At 61.4% G+C, this 18,548-nt stretch overlaps 4 protein-coding genes and 1 long non-coding RNA gene across 10 annotated transcripts; 1 reads left to right on the top strand and 4 right to left on the bottom strand.

Moving 5' to 3' along the window:
• Positions 1 to 1,588: 1,588 nt before the first annotated feature.
• Positions 1,589 to 2,977, bottom strand: ZNF593 (zinc finger protein 593). Its single transcript, XM_063177253.1, has 3 exons — positions 2,755 to 2,977; positions 2,132 to 2,194; positions 1,589 to 2,039 (listed from the first exon to the last, which is right to left on the bottom strand). Exons 1-3 carry the CDS (start codon positions 2,949 to 2,951, stop codon positions 1,898 to 1,900), a joined length of 402 nt encoding a protein of 133 aa, XP_063033323.1. The 5' UTR covers positions 2,952 to 2,977; the 3' UTR covers positions 1,589 to 1,897.
• A 631-nt stretch (positions 2,978 to 3,608) lies between these two features.
• Positions 3,609 to 4,651, top strand: C27H1orf232 (chromosome 27 C1orf232 homolog). Its single transcript, XM_063177656.1, has 4 exons — positions 3,609 to 3,695; positions 3,774 to 3,860; positions 3,962 to 4,059; positions 4,396 to 4,651. Exons 1-4 carry the CDS (start codon positions 3,609 to 3,611, stop codon positions 4,649 to 4,651), a joined length of 528 nt encoding a protein of 175 aa, XP_063033726.1.
• Positions 4,652 to 5,260: 609 nt separating this feature from the next.
• Positions 5,261 to 6,426, bottom strand: FAM110D (family with sequence similarity 110 member D). Its single transcript, XM_063177347.1, has one exon. It carries the CDS (start codon positions 6,306 to 6,308, stop codon positions 5,349 to 5,351), a length of 960 nt encoding a protein of 319 aa, XP_063033417.1. The 5' UTR covers positions 6,309 to 6,426; the 3' UTR covers positions 5,261 to 5,348.
• Positions 6,427 to 6,466: 40 nt separating this feature from the next.
• LOC134430083 (uncharacterized) lies at positions 6,467 to 7,587 on the bottom strand. Its single transcript, XR_010030727.1, has 3 exons — positions 7,510 to 7,587; positions 7,284 to 7,366; positions 6,467 to 6,600 (listed from the first exon to the last, which is right to left on the bottom strand). It is a non-coding gene; the product is annotated as an uncharacterized LOC134430083 (long non-coding RNA).
• Positions 7,588 to 10,101: 2,514 nt separating this feature from the next.
• Positions 10,102 to 17,416, bottom strand: PDIK1L (PDLIM1 interacting kinase 1 like). 6 transcript variants are annotated; one of them, XM_063177679.1, is made up of 3 exons: positions 17,333 to 17,416; positions 15,085 to 16,453; positions 10,102 to 12,412 (listed from the first exon to the last, which is right to left on the bottom strand). In XM_063177679.1, the coding sequence occupies exons 2-3, from the start codon at positions 15,367 to 15,369 to the stop codon at positions 11,681 to 11,683; spliced, it is 1,017 nt and encodes a 338-aa protein (XP_063033749.1). In that variant the 5' UTR covers positions 15,370 to 16,453; positions 17,333 to 17,416; the 3' UTR covers positions 10,102 to 11,680. The 6 variants fall into 6 exon arrangements, with proteins under 6 accessions (XP_063033749.1, XP_063033750.1, XP_063033753.1 ...); XM_063177680.1 differs by having other exon boundaries at positions 15,085 to 16,456; positions 17,333 to 17,388; XM_063177683.1 differs by having other exon boundaries at positions 15,085 to 15,386; positions 17,333 to 17,379.
• Positions 17,417 to 18,548: the final 1,132 nt, after the last annotated feature.

Here is an 18,548-nt window from a genome sequence, read left to right as displayed (position 1 = left end):
GCAGGGCCGGGGGAGCCCCGGGTGCTGCTGCCCTTGCTGATCTTGCTGCCCACCGGGCCTGCCGTGGGAGCTGTGCCCGGCTCCAGCCCAGCTCCACACTGGCAGTGACGCTGCTGCCGACGGGGGCCCACAAGTGCTGCAGGGGCACCCTAAAACCCTCCCTGAGACACGCAGAGGGGCTCAAAGCTGCCCCCATCTCCTTTAACACCCCCCGTGTGATGGGGCCATTCAGGCCCCAGGCCCCTGTCCCCATGGGGTTCGGGGCATTCCCGTGCTCCCCACGGCTCTCTGTGTCCCCACAGATGCAGCTGGCCGCGGGACGCGAGGCTGAGCCGGGGGGGCGGCTGCTGACCCCCCTGGCCCTGCTGCTGGCAGCCGCCGGGCTCTGCCTGTCCCTCTACAGCGCCCGGAGGATGGCTGACCCTGCCAAGGCGCCCCCGGAGCCGTGAGCAGGGGCTGGGGGCCCTGGGGACAGTGCCCGAGAGATGTTCTGGCCCTGGGGACTGTCCCTATGGGGTGTTCAGGCCCTGGGGACAGTCCCGGGGACGTCGGGGTCCCCTCCATCCACCCGAGCTCTGCAGCTGACCTGCACCACATCCAGCCCTTCCCACCGCCATGGGTGCCCTGGGCACGGGGGACGCGGCTGTCCCCAGCTGTCCCCAGCTGTCCCCGCCTGTCCCCGCCTCGGGCAGCCGGGATGCAGAACGCAGAAGCCGCTTCCAGCTCCGGAGCTGCCGGCTGAGCCCGAGCCACGGGGGACAGCGGGATCAGAACGCCAGAGCAGAGGCTGGACGGACGGACGGACAGACAGAGGGACGGCAGAGCCGGCAGCTGCATCCATCCCCATCCCCCGCGGGAGCAGAGGGGGCTGGGGACACCGGCGGGGCCACAGAGCCCCTCTGTCCCCATGGGAACGAGCAGGAATGAGGGCAGCGCTGTGTTAGATAACGGGCAGGGGGGACACGGGCGGTGACGTGACCCTGGGCAGGGACATCGCATCCGTGTCCCTGGGCTGGCACATCCCACAGCCTCCCCAGCTCCCACAGAGCTGCAGCTCTCCCTCCCCCAGAGCCTCGGGGACAAATCCAGGCAGGCTGCGTGGAAATAAACCCTTCCTTAGCCAGCACAGCTGTGTCACTGCTCTGTCACTGCTCTGTCTGCGTTCCCAGGCCCCAGCTGGGCAGGAGGGATGAATGGGGACACCAACTCTGCAGGAATTCGGTGCCATTGTCGCTCAGTGTCCCCTCAGGGACAGGCTGATCGCCATGCAGCTCTCCAGGAGCACGGAATCACTTGCAGGAGTTGAGTTTTTGGGGACAGGAGCCTCCCAGTGGCCTCACCAAGGGGACACCAGCACTGCCCTCTCGAGGGCCAAAGCAGCTGCAAACCCAAGCGCTCCATGAAGAGGTGACCCGAGCTCACATTCCCCACAAAAAGCTGCCAGGGCAGAGGGACTTTTACCAGGCAAGAGCTCCAGGACGAGGCTCCTGGCACGGACACCTCTGGATAACAGGGAAGAGAACAACACTGAGGTGTCCCCTCACCCCCTGGGGGGACTGTCACCCTCACATTCAACGCTGCCACACCATCAGCTGACATATTTTAATGGGTGCATCACTGGAACAAGCTCTGAGCCAAGGACAGAGCAGAAGTGCTCCAAAGGCAGGCAGACGAGCGTGCAGTCCCAGCACCCTCGGAGAACAATGATTGTGTCCCTTTGAGGAGGAGGACACTCAGGGAGGGCACCCAGGGTCCTGCTGGCTCCTGCTCCTGTCAGTGCCCGGGCCAGGGGGCTGTGGGAGGAGCAGGCTGGTAGAGCTGGGACACGTTTTGTCACAAAGCTGAGACAAAGGTGTCCTTACAGAGCCACTGAGCCTCTCAGCCCCTGTCCCTGTGCTCAGCCCGACGTCTCCATCTCGGTGACCTCCTCCAGGGGCTGGGTCTGCACCTCCACCTTCTTTGGGGGCACGTAGGAGCCCATGCCGGCAGCTCGCTCAGCCTCCTCCTGCGTGTACGGAGCCTCTCGCAGCTGCTTCAGCCTGGGGGCACACGGGGGGTGAGACTGCACTGCCCACAACCGCCCCTGGCACCCCCGCGCCCCGGGAATCTGGGGTCTGCCCCCAGCCCTCACCTCTTCTTGTGCACCTTGGATCTGAAATGTTCCTTCATGCTGTTCAGGTCCACGAAGTAACGCCTGGGGAAGGAAAGGATGGGGGTCAGGGGCACCCCGAGACTCAAGGGGGGCTGGGGGGGTCCTGCCGAGGGGGCAGGGTCCCACTACAACCCTGCACAGGCCTGGGGGCATCCTCTGACCAGGACACGATGCTCCCCCAGGGGTTAGAGGGGGACAGAGATAGGGGATAGGGACCCCCGGAATCAACCTCCGAGGGGACAGGGACCCCCAAGGCTGAGCATCCCAACCAGGGACAGAGACCCCCAGGGCTGAGCATCCCCTCCCAGGGACAGGGACCCCCAGGGCTGAGCACCCCAACCAGGGACAGAGACCCCCAGGGCTGAGCACCCCAACCAGGGACAGGGACCCCCAGGGCTGAGCACCCAACCAGGGACAGGGACCCCCGGAACCAGGCCGACCCCATCCCAGGAACCTCAGGGACCGGGCGAACTTCCCCACCTGCCCCGGGAACCCGGGACCCCTCGGAACAGGACAAGCCCATGCCAAGGCCGGAGCCGCCCCCCGAGCCCCGGATCCCCCCGGTGTTCCCCGGATGCCCCCGGTATCCACGCCGCACGCACGCGCAGTGCAGGCAGTAGAACTGCGCGCAGCCCGGCAGGTCGGGGTCGATCTCCTGCCGCAGCAGCCGCGCGGCGTTCTCGGGCTTCAGGTCCGCGTGGATCTCGTCCAGGTCGCGCCGGCGCCGCTTGGTTTTGAGCTGGCGGGCGAGCGAGTGCGCCCGGTGCGCTCCGGTGCGCCGCCCGTTCCGCGGCGACATGGCGGCCGCATGCTCCGCTGCGCCGCACTGCGCAGGCGCGGGGCTGCGGGACACGCCCACACCGCAGCACGCCCCGCCCATATGCAACGAGCGCCGGTTATGGCCCCGCCCATCTGCGTAAGCCACGCCCAGCCCGGTCAGACCCCACCCCCAGCCCCGTGCCCCCGGTACCGGGACGGTCCCGGGACGCTCCCCGCGCCCCCCCAGCCCCGCTGCCACCGTGCCCGCCTTGCCGCCGTGTCCCCCCGTGTCCTCCACCCTGCCCCGGTCACCGCTGCCAGGAGCGGGGCAGGGCTCCGCGTGTCCCGCCGTGTCCCGGCGCCGATCGTGTTTCCCCCGTGATCAATTATAGATGGGGACCCGCGGCGGGGGGAGCGCGGAGCTCCAGCGCCCCCTCTGCACCATGGGCACCGTGTCCCAGCCCCGGGGGTCTCGGGTGGGCGAGAGGCACCGGGGGGCTGGGGCGGGGGGCTGGGGATGGGGTTTGGGGGTGACCGGGGGAGCCGCCCCCGCGCTGCCCCCGGCTCGGCCCGGGCTCAGATTCCTTTTGTGCGGAGCAAGCGGCCGCTGAAACTTTAATGAAGCCACCGGATCGCCCGTCCGGCCCGCCCCGCTGCCCGCGGCTCCGCCGGCTGCGGCCCCGCCGAGCCCCTCGCCATGGCCCAGGGCTTCTGGCGGCTCTACAAGGCCAAGGTGCTGCAGACCCTGGGGGCGCCGCGCCCCGACGGGGCCCTGCAGGACGAGGTACGGTGGGGGGTCCCCAAAAGGGGCTGCCCGACCTTCCTGTACCCCCTCCCTGCCCTCACCGGGGCTTCATTGCAGGCAGAGCCCCCCGAGCTGATGGAGACGGCCGAGCCCCCCGCGCTGCTGGAGGAGGGGGCCAGCCCCGTGTCCCAGCTGGCCCGGAAGGTGAGGAGGGGGCTGGGGGCGGCGGGGCGGGGGCTGGGGGCGGCGGGGTGGGGGCACAGCGGCGGCCGCAGCTCCCGGTGACCCCGGCGCTGCCCCCGCAGGTGCAGGGCGTCGGGGCCCGCGGCTGGCGGACGCTTTCGTCCCTCTTCACCCGCGAGGACGAGCACCAGCTGCTGAGCCCGGAGCCCTGCCCGGACCAGTGAGTTACAGGGCGCTGGGGGGACCCCAGAACCCGATCCGACCCCAGAACCCCGATCCGAGCCCAGAACCCCGATCCGACCCCAGAACCCGATCCGACACCAGAACCCCGATCCGAGCCCAGAACCTGATCCGACCCCAGAACCCCGATCCGACCCCAGAACCCGATCCGACCCCAGAACCCCGATCCGACCCCCGGGACCTGCCCAGCCCACCCATATCCCCCCCAGCCCATGGCCTGCATCCCCCTCCCCGGTGGGCAGGGACGGGGCTCGGTGGGCCGGGGGAAGGTGCCGGTCCCTGCCCCGACATTCCCGTCCCCGCTCTCTCCCCGCAGCCCTCTGGCCGAGCCGCCCGAGCCGCCCCACGCCGAGAAGGCCCCCGGCTTCTGGGATCTCTTCGCTACCAAGTGGCAGCAGGCGGCGGGGCCCGACAAGGCGGGGCCGCCCCCGGAGCCCGACGAGAGCCCGGGGGAGCCGCCGGGTGACGACGGCAGCGACCTGCGGGAGCCGGAGGAAGGCGCCTTCCACTGGGGCTTCCTGGCCGGCAAACTGGCCGAGATCCGCAATAAAGGCGCCCCCAAGGGCAACTAGAGGAGGGGGCAGCAGTAGGACTCGCCACAAGTTATTTGCGGTCCCCACTGCTGGTGGGCTCTGCCCTGGGTTTGGGTGTCACAGCTGCGCAAAGACCCCAAAATTCCCTTTTTCCCTAAGCTCTGCCTGCTGCTTTCCTTCCCTCACCCCCCAACAGCCCCACGGCCCCCCAGCCCTGGGGCATCCCCCCACAGCCACACACACAAGCCAGGCTAGAAAAAACCCCAAACAGATTTATTGAGGGCAGCTCTGGCCCCAGCAGCTCCTGTTCTGGGGAGGAGGAGGGGGCTGAGGGGTGGGCGCTGCCCACGGGAGGGGGCTCGGGCTCTGCCCACCCCCAGCCAGAGCAGGATTTGGGCGGTCAGTGGGGGCTGCGGGCCTGTGCCACCCTCTGGGCTGGGGACAGGGAGGAGGTGGGGGACAGCAGGGGGACAGCAGCGGGGGTGGCCCTTCCTCACCTGCCCTCAGGTGTCCCCACCACACTCAGCCTGAGGACCTGGCGGCTCTCCCAGCCCGCAGCATCCCCACGGCACCGGGGCCAGGAGTGCCACCGGGGCCAGGAGTGCCACCGGGGCCAGGAGTGCCACCGGGGCCATGGGCGCCCCCAGCCCCTCGCCCACATCCCGCCGGCTCTCGGGGCCCGGTGCAGGCAGCAGGAGCCCCGCGGGTGTCCCGGTCCCGGCCGGGCCGTCCCCGCTCACACCGTGGATTCCCTGGCGGCCGCCCAGGCTCTCTGGCAGCCGTAGAGCCACTTGATGACCCGGGCATTGCGCTCCACCACCGACACGGCCGAGCCCGCCCGGGTCTCCGGCTCCTCCTCGCCCGGCCCCGCGTCCCCCTCGCTGCCCCCCGAGGCCCGGCCGGGCTCGGACTCGCCGGAGCCGGCCCGGGCCGAGCCGCTGTCCCAGCCCGCGGGCCCGAAGCGCTCCCGGCCCAGCAGCTCCACCTGCGCCCGGTCCAGCCCGCAGTAGTTGAAGAAGCGCTCCTGCTCCGACAGCGGCAGCGACACGCGCAGAGCCAGCGGCTCCTTCCCGGGGGCACCGGGCGGCTGCTGCACGGGCACGGGCACGGGGGCGATCCCGCCGCTGTCCCCGCTGCCGTCCCCTCCCGGTGTCCGCTCCTCCCTCTCGGCCGGCGCCCACAGCATGGGGGTCCGGGGGCTCCGGGCGGGGGGCGAGCTGGGCGGGGTGGCTCTCAGGGGTCCCTGGAAGAGGCGCCGCACCAGCCCCGAGCCCTTGGCGCTGTTCTCCTTGTCGCCGCCCAGGCAGTCCCGTTTCTGGCGGTAGATGATGAGCGAGTCGGGCCTGAGCAGGCGGCGGCCGCCGCTGCGGCGGGACACGGGCGACGGGGGGCACGGCAGCTCCGGGCCCAGCTCCCCGCACTGCTGCCGGGCCAGGCGGCGCCGCCCGTGCGGGGACAGGCGCGGGGAGCCGCGCAGCGCCGGCTCCTGCCGCCGGCTGATCACCTGCTGCGACTTCACGTACTTGGCCTTGTCGGCCTCCAGGCGCTCCACGGCGCTGGCCCTGCGGCCCCCGCTGCCCCCCGGGCACTCGGGGCCCCGGTTCAGCCAGGCCAGCGGCGAGCCGCGCCCCGGGGCCATGAGCCGCAGGTTGCTGGAGGCGCACACGGCGAGAGTGGGGCTGCCCAAGGGCACCATGGCCCCGGAACGGCGCTGCTGATCGCTGCTGATCACTGCTGATCACTGATGGTCTCTGCTGATCGCTCCGGATCTCTGCCGATCACTGCTGATCACTGATGGTCTCTGCTGATCGCTGCTGATCACTGCTGATCACTGATGGTCTCTGCTGATCGCTGCTGATCTCTGCTGATCACTGATGGTCTCTGCCGATCGCTCCTGATCACTGATGGTCTCTGCCGATCGCTCCTGATCGCTGCCGATATCTGCTGATCGCTCTGTGTCAGGAGGCTCCCGAAGCTTCCTTCGGCTCCTGGATTCAGCCCCGGAGGAGAGAGGAGAGTCAGGGTCAGCCCCGAGGGCGCAGCGGTGAGGAGGATGGGGCTGAGGGTCCCCTCAATGCCACCCGGACACTGAGTCCTGGCACTGCAGGCAGGAACAGCCCCGGGCAGGAAGGGAGAAGCGCCGAGCATCCGCCGGCTCCGGCCGCATCCCAGGAGCGGCTTCCAACAGGAAAAAATACCGGGGCCGGCCCCCGCCCTGTCCTCCCGGGCGGCGGAACAAAGCCGGGCTCAGGAGAGCTGCCCGGGGCTGGGGGGTCCCCGAGCCGTGCCCCCCAACAGCCAGGCTGGGCTGGGAGGGAGGATTCCCCCTTTCTCCGTGCGCGGAGGGCACGGAACCGGCCTGGGGGACAGCAGGGACACGGGACCGGCCCCGGGGGACAGCAGGGACACGGAACCGGCCCCGGTGACAGCAGGGACACGGGGCCGGGCAGGGCAGAGCTCACGGGAGCAAACAGCCCAGCGAGCCTCGGCCACGCAGCTCCACACGCAGCCCACGGGCTCCACACCGCACCCAGTCGGGGTACACACGGGGAAACTGAGGCACGCGGGGTGTCTGGCCCTGCGCTCCCGGGTTGGGACCCTCACCCTCCCCAGCCCAGCCCCGCGGCCAGGACCCGTGCCAGGACCCGTGCCAGGCAGGTGTCTCGCTCACCTGAGCCCTCGCAGGGATGCAGGGATGGGATGCAGGGATGGGATGCTCCAGCCTCACGCAGCTCCTTCCCCTCCTGCTCAAAACTGAGCCCAGAGCAGCCTCATATAGAGGATGAGGAAGAGGAAGAGCCACCCATTAACCCGTACCAGCCCAGCGCCGCGGCAGGAGCCCACCCGTGCTGACCCTGGCCAGCATTAACCCCTCTCCTCCCGCAGCTCACGCTCACCTCTGCTCCTCTCCTCCCTCTGCCTCCTTCCAAAATCCCCTCCCCAGGAAAGGATTCTGGCACCTTCTTCGGTGGCGGTGAAAGGGTCACAGCCGGCCCCGAGCCGCCCGTTCCTGCCTCTTCCCCCCGGGAAGGGCTGTAAATCGCAGGAAGCCACAATGGGCTGGAGCTGGCCCAGGGGTTATTTTTACCGCTGCCCTCTTCCCTTCCCGAGCGCTCCCACAGGGACAATCCCGGTGCCCTCCGTGCCCAGTCCAGCCCGGGGGGCTGCGAACGTGGCACTGGAGCAGGGGGGGAAGGAAGGAAAGACCCGGTGCCCCCCGAGCTGGGCTCCAGGACCCTCGGAGAGGAACCAGAGAAAGCCCCGGAGCTCCCCGGGAGCCGCAGCCCCTGCACCCCCGGTCTGGGGAGAGCTGGGGCACAGCCGGGCTGCTCACAGGGAATGGGGGGCTCAGGGGGACAAACCCCGGCATGAGGGGGGCTCTGTCCCCCAGCCCTCCGTCCCCAGCCCCGTTCCTTCCTGAGGAGCTGCCGGGAACGGGGCCTGGGGCTGTGCCCAGCACCTTCCCGGCCGACGGCAGCGGGGCAGGAAGGGGCTGGGGCCAGGAGTCCTGTGCGGGAAAACGGGGCCTGAGATGGGGCCTGGGCAGGGGGAGAGGGGCCAGGCCTGGTCTGAGCTCTGCAGGCTGGAAAAAACCCCAGTGACAGCGAGGAAGGGACAGATCACCCCTGTAATAAACCTGGAGAGCAGCACAGCCGGCAGCACTCGGTGAGGCCGCACCGGAGCGAATCTGGTGGAGGACAGGGAACAGGACCAGGCCGGCGATGGAGAAACCCTCGGCAGCTCTGGGATCTGCCCCCGGATTCCCCCACGGGAAAGGCCGACGCCAGAGAGGCTCGGGCTTCCCTCGGGACGGGGCGGTGATGGGAGCTTGTCCGACGAGTTTCAAACCTCAGGGTTCAAACGGGCACGAAATAAACCTGAGAGCAGCGCAGTGCCCGGCCGAGCAGGCACCGCGTGTCGGGGCAGGTCGGGGTGGGAGCGGCCCTGGGGCTGCTTCAACCCCAAAGGGCTCCAAAGCCGCGGCACAGGGACACAGGGACAGCCAGGACAGGGACAGGAGGAGTTCCTGGGGCTGCTACAACCCCAAAGGGCTCCAAAGCTGCAGCACAGGGACACAGGGACAGCCAGGACAGGGACAGGACGAGTTCCTGGGGCTGCTACAACCCCAAAAGCCTCCAAAGCCATGGCACAGGGACAGCCAGGACAGGGACAGGAGGAGCTGCCGGGGCTGAGGGAACCAGCCCAGGGTCAGGATGGAGCCTGAACGCAGCACTGCTGCAAGGGTTTTCAGGTTGCATCTGGTTCCATCCCAAACCTGAGGGCGAAGGAGCCTCTGGAAGGAACAGGAACAGCCCGGGCTGGGCTCCTCTTCCAGCAGCGGTCACTTGACACCTCCCTGCTCCTAGAAATGGGGTTTCAGATTTCCCCAAGCCCTTCCAGAGCTCCCGAGCAGCACCTGCAGCAGCTCGGGCTGGTGTTCCCACCTCACCCCCGTCCCTCAGACACTCGGGGGGGTTTGTGGCATTCTGGGCACATCCCTGTGCCTTTCCTGGGCTGCAGCACAGGAATTTCCTTGGCAGGAAAGGGGAACCCTGGCAGCACCACCCACACCACCGAGGCTGGTGTTTAAATTCCTCACTGGCTCTCCCTGGGCCCTTCTGGCCCCAAAGCACGGAGCCAGGGACGTCCCAGGGGCTGTGAGAAAGGGAAAAGCCCCCAAACCCCGGGCTGGCTGTGCCCCAAGGAGGGGAGCAGCTGAGCAACCTCCCAAGGGCTCTTCCTCCCCCACAGAGCCCCAGGGAAACTCTGGTTGGACCAAAACCAACCAAAACAGAGCTCTGGTTGGACCAAAACAAACCAAAAACACCAACAGGGTGAGCTCCCAGCCCTGGGAATGGGGAAGGGCAGGCTGGAGCCTGAACCTCTGGGGCTGGGCTCTCCCAGCCCAATGAGCTTTAATTATATCTCATTTCTGCACCAGGGCATCTCCCTGCACATTTCCACACCCTCCCTACAGGCTAAATATATTTGAAGTACAGCATATATATAATATATATTATATATACACATATATGTGTGGGTCTATATAATCTCAGGTTTACTACTCTTCATTTTGTGGGGAAGGAATTCAGCTTGTGCCTCTATTTAAAATCACCACTCTTAGAACCAATCCAAAAGTGGGACTTTCCTCTTTACTACTCCTAAAATTAATGAACCTAAACCCAAACTGCACTGACCCAAGCACCAGGCTCCTGCCAGGTGGGAATTCCTGGCACAGGAACCCACAGGGCACAGGGCTGGGCTCGGGTTTGCTGTGGGTGTAAGAAATTCCAACAGAAACTCACTCACAGCATTTCCAGCCTGCAGATCCCTCTGTCCAGAGAGCTGCTAATTAAAAACATGCAAATGAGGGCCACACTTTCCTGTCATGGATAAGTAATGATGTTTCCTCAGCTCCACTCCCAAGGTTTCTCAGGGCTGTCCCTGGAGGGCAGCACTGACACTGCACTGAAAGAACTTCCTAAAACTTCATCGAAATTCAAGGTTTTATTTCAAAAACAGTCATGAACTTAATAAATTACACAATAATTTTCCTCATTATAAATTCTCCATAAAATATATTTTACAGTTTTTAAAGGAAAAACATGGAAAAAACAACAAAAAAAAATCTTTCCCAAGTGCTGAAAAGTGTCTTGACTTCGTGTCACGCTGGTGGAACGACCCCGCAGCTGCTACAACAACTTGATTGATTTTCTCAAAACAAAAGACCTCAGACAACAAAAAAAATCAAAAGAGAACACAGAGCTCGAGGACTACCAGTGTCACCCAACAGCGAGGAGAAGCACCATGAGAGGGATTTCAGGCACCCCCAACCTATAAAGTGGCAATCAGTGCAAAGAAACACTTTGGGAGTCAAAAAGCCCCAAACTCCCCTGTGCCAGCCCCTGATTTGTGCCCTGCAGGCAGAGGGGAGCCGGGTGGTTCACGGAGCACCTCAGAGGGGAGCAGGGCTAATTCTGGCTCTGTAATTCTGTTATTCTGGCCGGGTAAGGGAGGGGATGCTCACCCCTTTGTTGTTAAACAGCTCCCAAGTTTAACATGAATGACAAACCCCCTCTTCTCACCCTGCTGAGGTGTGAGAGCTGGGAGGCAGAGTTGGCACAAGCAAAGTGTGTTTGAGGATCACTCCCAAGAGGATGAAGTGAAAGGAAACAACAAGAATTATGAACTAAGGCCAGCTGGGGACAGGCACCAGCTCACACAGCACCAGGTAAGAGCCACCTGCGGCCTGTAAAGCCTCACAAGTTGGGTGGAATCAGAATCCTTTGCTTTTGGAAAACCAAAAAATAACATTCTGTTTATCTGCACTCGAAAAATGAACACTGAGTGCCCAGAACTGCTGTCCCAACACTAAGAGGGAACAGACTTCAAAAAGCAAATTGTACAAGGAAATACTTACAGCCATTTCCAGGTGAGAAAAGGCAAATTAACTGATTAATAAAAGCAAAATCAACTGATCAGTGAGCCAGCCCCCCTGCCAGCACCTGACTGTACATTTCTAATTTGACTCCCTCAGTGATGAGCTCATTAAGCTCTAAGTGCCAAGACCAGCCATGTTAGCACTTTGAAAGCAGCTGATCCCCTTGCATTGCTTTTTTTGTTTACAAAGTCAAGTCTTTGAAATTAGGTAACAAAAATAAATAATAAAGTCATTCAGGCCTGGGGAGGAAGGAGTTTTTCTCACTCACTTGCTTCACCCAGATTTCTAGCAGACCCCAATCATCCAGACCCACAGCAAATAATTTAAGTGCCACACACTCCCAGTCACTCATATACATAAATATATACACAGACTACATTACAAAGCCTCAAGATTTGCACTGCCAGCATGCAAATCTGTTTTTCCTCCTTTTTTTTTCCACGAGAGTTCCTAATACTGACATAGGAAACTGGAATGTGTGGGACACTCCGTGACAGAGTGCTGGAAATCAAGTAGTGTTGGCTCTTGCGACGTGCCCAGCCCCAGGAACGCCCTCAGGGCTTTCACACCGGCCAGCTCCACATTCCCGTCGGCAGCGAGGTGCAAAGCGCCCCTGCAGGACGCCCTCACGTGTCCCAGCTGCTGTCCCTGAAGGCGATGTTGACCAGCCGCAGCTCCAGCTCGAAGGCGTCGGGCCGGTCCTGCGGGTTGGCCGCCAGCATCTCCTTGATCAGCTGCTTCATCCTGGCGTTCATGGACTTCTTCTTGACGGGGATGAGCAGCTCCATCTTGGGGTTCTCCAGCAGCGCCTCGCCCACGGGCACGATGGCCGCGCCCTGCCGCACGTAGCTGCCCAGCAGCTCCTTCTTGGTCTCCGTGTCCACGAAGGTGATCCTCTCCAGCATGGCCCAGATGATGATGCCCAGGGCGAAGATGTCGGCCTTGGCCGTGTAGTGGCCCTCCCACACCTCGGGGGCCATGTAGAAGTCGGTGCCGCAGGCGGTGGACAGGAAGCACTTGTTGACGCTGACGGGCTCCTCGGCGCTGTGGCCCGAGGCCGAGCACACCTTGCTGAGGCCGAAATCCGCCACCTTCAGCGTGGGCTCGGCGGGCGCGCGGCCCTGCGAGATGAGGATGTTGTCGGGCTTGAGGTCGCGGTGGATGATCTGGTTCTTGTGCAGGAAGGCCAGGGCGCTGCTGAGCTGCAGCATGAAGCTGGTGTTGGTCTTGCGGCTGGGCTTGCGCGACAGCAGGTACTCGTTCATGTCGCCGCCGTCGCAGAAATCCATCACGAACCACAGGTAGTAAGCGCTGCGGGGGTCAAAGGCTATTTCTCCTTTCAGCGAGGTCTCCACGAGCTGCAGCGAGGAGAGGAGGGGATGTGAGGACCCGGGGATGGTGGGAAGGGAAGGGTTTGATGGAAAAGTGCATGGAGTCAGGATCTTCACAGAGAGGGGAAATTTGGGTTAGTCACACAGCAGGAATTGTTCCCTGTGGGGCTGCAGAGGGCACGGGTGCCCAGAGAAGCTGTGCCTGCCCCTGGAGCCCTGGAAGTGCCCCAGGCCAGGCTGGAGCCACCTGGGACAGTGCAAGGTGTCCCTGCCCACGGGAATGAGATGGGGTTTAGGATCCCTTCCAACCCAGACCACTCTGTCTGACCCTCCCCTCGACAATCCACAGAGCAAGGTATCGCAACGGGGCAAAGAAAACACGATGCAAATGTTTTTATGCAAAAGAGAGAAAAAAACAAAATCACAATATATTTGCCAGCCTCCTTATCTTCCCTGGTGTGGAGCGTATCAAGCTCAGGCTGCTGCCCAGCAGCAGAGCTCGACCCTGATAACAGAGGTTTTAGAGATACCAGTGGCCATTGCCCTGCCATCTGTCCCAGCTGGACAGCGTCCCACCCTGACAAAGCCCGTCCCACCCACTTTGCCAACAGCTCTTCGGGATAAACAAAGTCTCACAAGTAACTCCACACAGCTGCATTTATCCAGGAGAGATTTTTAAAGCCTGTCTCCATTCCTGACACATCCATGACTTCCAGCAAGTTAACACAGGATCCTGAACTCCGGAGAACACTGATCTGCAGGCACAGCTGAGCACAGAACACCCTTCCCACCATCATTACCCACAGGGTATTTTCAGGAACAGCCAGTTCTTACAGCTGCTCCACACAGAAAGCAAAGTAAAACCTGCAATCATTTTGCTAATCCTGTTTACACCACTGCATTTGCCTCTTCAGCTCCTCTGAGGTGGCTCTGGAAGGAAAGTCCTGCAATTATTTCTGTTAGTAGTAAACCAATGGATGCTAAATCAAACTGGCTTTCAAAAATGAAGGGGTGTGTTAATATCTAGACAGGCATTCTGAAATACTTTTAAAAAGTGACCTTTTCAAGAGAAAAAAATGGTAGTAATTTAGAGCTATCTTCTTTAAGCAGTAAATCTATTTTAGAGCTAAGAAATGCCTTATTTAGGGTTTGTAGTCAGGAACTGTGAGATTAAGGTATCTCAGGAGAGCAGGGAGCCTCCCCTGCCAAGAAGGCACCAACACAGAGTCACAGGAGCTGCACTTGCAGACACTGTGAGAGTTCAGACAACAAAACCCACCCGCACATCTGCGCCAGCAGTAAAGCACAGCACACGAGGCTGACTGAGGACTCCAGCTCTGCAGATTTGGGTCACTGAGGATCGGCCCAGGCTCCTCACCCACAGCAGCAGCAGCTCAGCTCTGTGCCATCCCCGGGACAGCAGAGGGGCTCTGCCTGCCCTTGGCACAGCCCAGGCTGCTCCACAGTGACCCTGGCACTCAGCTCAGCTCTGCCCTTTGCCCTCCTCCCTGCAGCAGCAAAACAATCCGTGCTGTTGGCACCTGTGCCAGCTGCTCCCAGCACTGCCATCCCAGCCAGAGCTGTGGGCTCTTCCCCACCTTCAGCTCCGCCCGGGGCCTTCAAAGCTCCTCCTGCACACCTGCCCTCCCTGCAGCTCCAGCGAAGCAGGAAGGTGAGGCTCTGACTCCTGCCCCTGGTATTTCAGCCTAATCCTTCCCTGAGAACAAGTCAGGAGCAGCTCCCGGGCCACGGGGAGCTGGCACAGGCAGGGATCCTGTTCTGAGACAGCAGGGTGGCAATGAACACTGAAATAAGAGCAGCTGGCTGGGGAGAACACAGCAAACACTGAGCAGGCTGTGGCTGTTTGAACCAGGAACGCTGATTTCTGCCCGGGGCTGATTTATACTCGGGGCTGCTTCTTGACAAGGGAATTAATTAGATTGTCTTTCAATGTCTTTCCAGAGCTACTTATTCTTCAAACATACACAGCTTCAAACTTAAAAGGACACTTCCACAGTGATATGTACTCCCTAATTTATACTCTTTGAAGAGATTAACTTAAACAGATATTTATTAAAAAATAAAACCAGCTCATGATGTGCTACCAATTGATGCTTGCTTCTGAAAGAATTTTAAGCGCTGGCTTCCTATAAATCAAGACACTGATTTCCTCTTCCAAGGCACCCAGGATGGAATTCCTCCAAGCTCTCCCAGGAAGGAGTGCTCTTTAACCTGCAGCTGCCAAGAACTCCACAGCCTGCACCTGCCCTGGGCTTCCTCAAGTTATCACAGCAGATTTGCACTAAACACAAACTCTGGAGTCTTTCAGAGCAGCACAGCTTCAAACCCAGGATCCAGGTGTTTGCTGAGTTTTTTCTAAAGATCTCTATTACATTCTGGGCGTCTGCAATGCACACAACCCCCTGGCCTAGCCGAGCACGGCTCAAACCCCTGGGCTGTCCCACCTCAGCCCGTCCCCTCGGCCTCGTGCACCTGCAGATACAGGGAGGAGCTGGAGCCACGAGACGCCAGCCTCAAACCCAAGATCCAGGTGATTGTTCAGGTTCTTTTACAAATCTCCATTACATTCTGGGCGTCAGCAATGCACACAACCCCCTGGCCTAGCTGAGCACAGCTCAAACCCTCGGCTGCCCCACCTCCTTCCCCCCAGCTCAGCCCGTCCCCTCGGCCTCGTGTACCTGCAGATACAGGGAGGAGCTGGAGCCATGGGCCATCTTCTGCACCATGCCATCTTTCTGCAAGATGCACTCCTCCAGGTGGATGACGTTGGGGTGCTGGCTCTTGATACTGCTAAGGGCCCAGAACTCGCGCAGAGCCAGTTCCACGTTCTCGGGAGCGTGGCACCGGATCTTTTTGACGGCCACGCGGGCACAGGTCCTCCTGACGAGCGCTTCGTACACCACACCATAACTGCCACGACCAACCTCCCGAATTAGATCGTACTTAGGCTGGCTACTCACCATCTTCAGGAGCAAAGGTTCTGGGGAAGGGGGAGAAACCCACACAGCTAAAGCTTAGGCACAGGAGCCGGGCTGTATTTCCCCCCCCTAGGGGCTGGCCTGCCCGGGCCCCGCCGTTAACGGGGGCTCAGAACGTTCCAGAAGCTCCTCCATAAACCTGCACCTGCCTGCCCCGGACCAGGTGGGAGCGAAAATCACATCCTTTCGTTGGTTACGATTTCAAATACAGCCCGGCGTGTTCAAGGCGGCAGCAATTCAAACCTAGGCTGGGATGGTGCCGAGCCAGGGCTCTGGAGAGCGCTCCTGCTCCTCTGCCTCAGCGTCCTCCGCGAGCATCTGCAGGAACAGCAGCAGGCTGGCATGCTCCCCATCCAGCCTGGAGAGCACAGCAGGTCCCAGCTGAACCCCTGGTCGGGCTGCAATCTTAATTAAACTGCCTTTTTGTGCACGTGGCTGCAGGAGCAAACGTTTCTGTTACAATTGTTTTACTCAGGGAAGAGAAAGCTTCAGTCGCTCCCCGTTTATCTTTTGAGGTGGCTGGTTTCTCACCAAGCCTCCTCTGCATGAGGAATCTACAGCTATGAAAGGTTAAAAAGGATAACTGATGGCAGAAGTTTGCACCCAGCATCTAACTTTCACTTTTGCTCAACAGAGCAAGGACAAAAGTTAAGTTATTGCTCTGAAAGTAAAACAAGAGACACACGCAAAAAAAAAAAAGGAGGAAAAAAAAAAAAGCCACCAAACCCTGCTGCAGATTTATGACCCTCCCTGCACGCTGCCCTACAAGATTACAAACCAAACACCAGCACCAGCTTCACACAGCCAAACCAAAACGGGACACTGACTAGAGACAGCAATAAATTAAAATAAAAAAAAAAAAAAAAAAAGAGCTTGACTAGCCAAGGATCACTGGTCAAACAGAATGAAACGCAAAACCAAAAGTAAATAAATAAATAAAATCACACTGATAGATCAGAGCTACAACAGCTTTAAGACAGCCAGTGATAAAGGTAATTCTCTTTATGTCAGGCAATAAGGACCACATTGAAACGGCCTGTTATTAGTAGGAAGATTTCAAGTATTTCCACTGCTTTAGGCAATTTTTGTTTTTTTTTGAAAAAAAATAAAAAAAAAGAAAAAGAGAGAGAAAAAAGGTATCATCAGTCTCAGGCAATGCTAGAGCGATATTTTAACCTTTCAGCAAAGCTGTGCGAGGGGCATTTGCAGGTAAGGATTTGAACCGAGATGTGCCGTGGGTGAGGAAGGCGGGAAGGGCCGGGGCTGCACCTGCAGCAGGGCTGGGGCTCCGGGTCAGAGCCTGAACACCGAGATCCGAGGGGCCGAAAAGGGCAGGAGCTGTGAATTCCCATCGGCACCGAGACCGAGGGACAACAAGGGCCGGAGCTGCAATTTCCTATCGGCACCGAGATCCATGGGCCAGCAAGGGCGGGAGCTGTAATTTGTAATTTCCCAGCGGCAAACACCGCGTTCCTCAAGCACAGCACAGCGGGTTCCGAGCGGGCACACACCGTCCCCCGTACCGGGAGCTGTCCCCGAGCCCCGGGGCCGCCCTCGGCCCCGCTCCGGCCCGCGGTGCTGCGGGGCCCCGGGGCCGGCCCGGCCGAGCGGACACCGGGCCGGGCAGCGCCGCCCGCCGCGCTAATTTATATTATTAGAATAATATAAATATATAGAGAATGCAGGTAATTAATATAGGTAATATAAATGCATCCCTCCCGCTCGGCGCGGCCGCACCGGGCCCCCACCTGGGAAGGGAAGCACCGGCGCACCGCTCGCCCCACAGCGGGGGATGATGCCGGCCCGCTGGGCCCTGCCCGCCGCAGTGGATACCGGCCGCCCCCGCCCAACCTGCAGCGCGGATCCCGCGCGCTCCAAGCCCCGGGGGCCCGGGAGGACAAAGACCGGCCCCGGGCCGAGCCGGACCGGGCCGGAGCAGCCGCGTTACCTCAGCGCCGCCGCCGCCGCCGCCCGGCCGCCATCTTAGGGCTGCGCTGCGCCCGCCCGCCTTCCTCAGCGCGGCCACGCCCACACGAATGGTCACGCCCATTCCGCGCACGCCGCTCTGTGATTGGTCAGATCAGGGGGCGGGGCGAGCGCGTGGGTAATGTTTAATGACATTATTAATCTATTAATTACTGACATTTCTGTTTATTAATTTGGAAGGGATTGGTGCCTGTCAGGGTGCTGAGGCCCTGGCACAGGGTGGCCAGAGCAGCCGTGGCTGCCCCTGGATCCCTGGCAGTGCCCAGGCCAGGCTGGACAGGGCTGGGAGTACCTGGGACAGTGGGAGGTGTCCCTGCCATGGCAGGGGTGGAACTGGATGGGCTCTGAGGTCCTTCCAAAACAAACAGTTCTGGGACTCTATGATTTACTGCTTGGCGTCCGGAAAAAATCAGTACAGCCCCTGTCACCCTTGGTTATGCTCTGGCCTGGTGTGACAGTGACACAAGAGCTGGTCTGTTCTGTTCCCTGTTCTGTGCCATGGCTCCCTTTCCTCTTCAGGCTGCAGGGCTGGAAGTGCCCCCCATGCCCAGGAGCCCTGCCACAGGCCCTGCTGTCTCCCCAACCATTGCAAAGCCATCCCAGGGACATTTTGGGAGAGGTCACCGACTGCTCAGAGCCCTGCGAAGCCAAGCAGAGGGAGATCCATCCCTGCAGCGGGCTCTGCGGGGTTAATTGGGAAGGATCCCGGGGTGATTAATGCCCTGGGCACTGCCTAAGCTGTCCCAAGCCAATTAGGGGCCAACGAGCCCCTTGTGGGTTGGGAAAGCTGCTTAGGGCATTACACCCCCTCCGTTGCTGTGAATCCCCTTAACCGAGTCCAGAAGCAATTAATTAATCAATGTCACCCGGGTCGTGTCTGGGTCCGGGCAGGGTCTGAGCCCAGCCGGCCCCGTTTGCTGCCAGGGCCTCGCTGGCAGAGCCCCAAGTGCCCGGACAGGAACAATTTTGCAAGATGTGCCCGCAGGTCTGGGCACAGTCACTCGCTGCACACGTGAGCCAGCCAGGAAGGAGCCCAAACAGCTGAGGAACTGTCCTGGAGGGAACAGAGGGGTCAGTGCACCCCGAAACAGCTGAGAGGCTGCTCACCCTGCCCCACACTGTCCCCCCCTGGTGCCCCCTGTGCCAGGGGTAGGGTTACCAGGGCAGTGCAGCTGCCA

This window comes from Melospiza melodia, chromosome 27, assembly GCF_035770615.1.
Source record: "Melospiza melodia melodia isolate bMelMel2 chromosome 27, bMelMel2.pri, whole genome shotgun sequence".
NCBI classification, from domain to species: Eukaryota; Metazoa; Chordata; class Aves; order Passeriformes; family Passerellidae; genus Melospiza; species Melospiza melodia.
Note: the sequence above shows the minus strand (reverse complement) of the source record. Positions and strands in the feature narration are given on the sequence as shown.

Bases quoted from the DNA above. Each gene is read 5' to 3' on its own strand.
- FAM110D (XM_063177347.1), bottom strand. From the start codon at position 6,308: ATGGTGCCCTTGGGCAGCCCCACTCTCGCCGTGTGCGCCTCCAGCAAC.
- ZNF593 (XM_063177253.1), bottom strand. From the start codon at position 2,951: ATGTCGCCGCGGAACGGGCGGCGCACCGGAGCGCACCGGGCGCACTCG. The intron at 2,195-2,754 runs GTGCGTGCGGCG...TTCCTTCCCCAG, and splicing joins TTCTACTGCCTGCACTGCGC to GCGTTACTTCGTGGACCTGA. The intron at 2,040-2,131 runs GTGAGGGCTGGG...GTGTGCCCCCAG, and splicing joins TCCAAGGTGCACAAGAAGAG to GCTGAAGCAGCTGCGAGAGG.
- PDIK1L (XM_063177679.1), bottom strand. From the start codon at position 15,369: ATGGTGAGTAGCCAGCCTAAGTACGATCTAATTCGGGAGGTTGGTCGT. The intron at 12,413-15,084 runs GTACACGAGGCC...TCCTCGCTGCAG, and splicing joins GCTCCTCCCTGTATCTGCAG to CTCGTGGAGACCTCGCTGAA.
- C27H1orf232 (XM_063177656.1), top strand. From the start codon at position 3,609: ATGGCCCAGGGCTTCTGGCGGCTCTACAAGGCCAAGGTGCTGCAGACC. The intron at 3,696-3,773 runs GTACGGTGGGGG...GCTTCATTGCAG, and splicing joins ACGGGGCCCTGCAGGACGAG to GCAGAGCCCCCCGAGCTGAT. The intron at 4,060-4,395 runs GTGAGTTACAGG...CTCTCCCCGCAG, and splicing joins CCGGAGCCCTGCCCGGACCA to CCCTCTGGCCGAGCCGCCCG.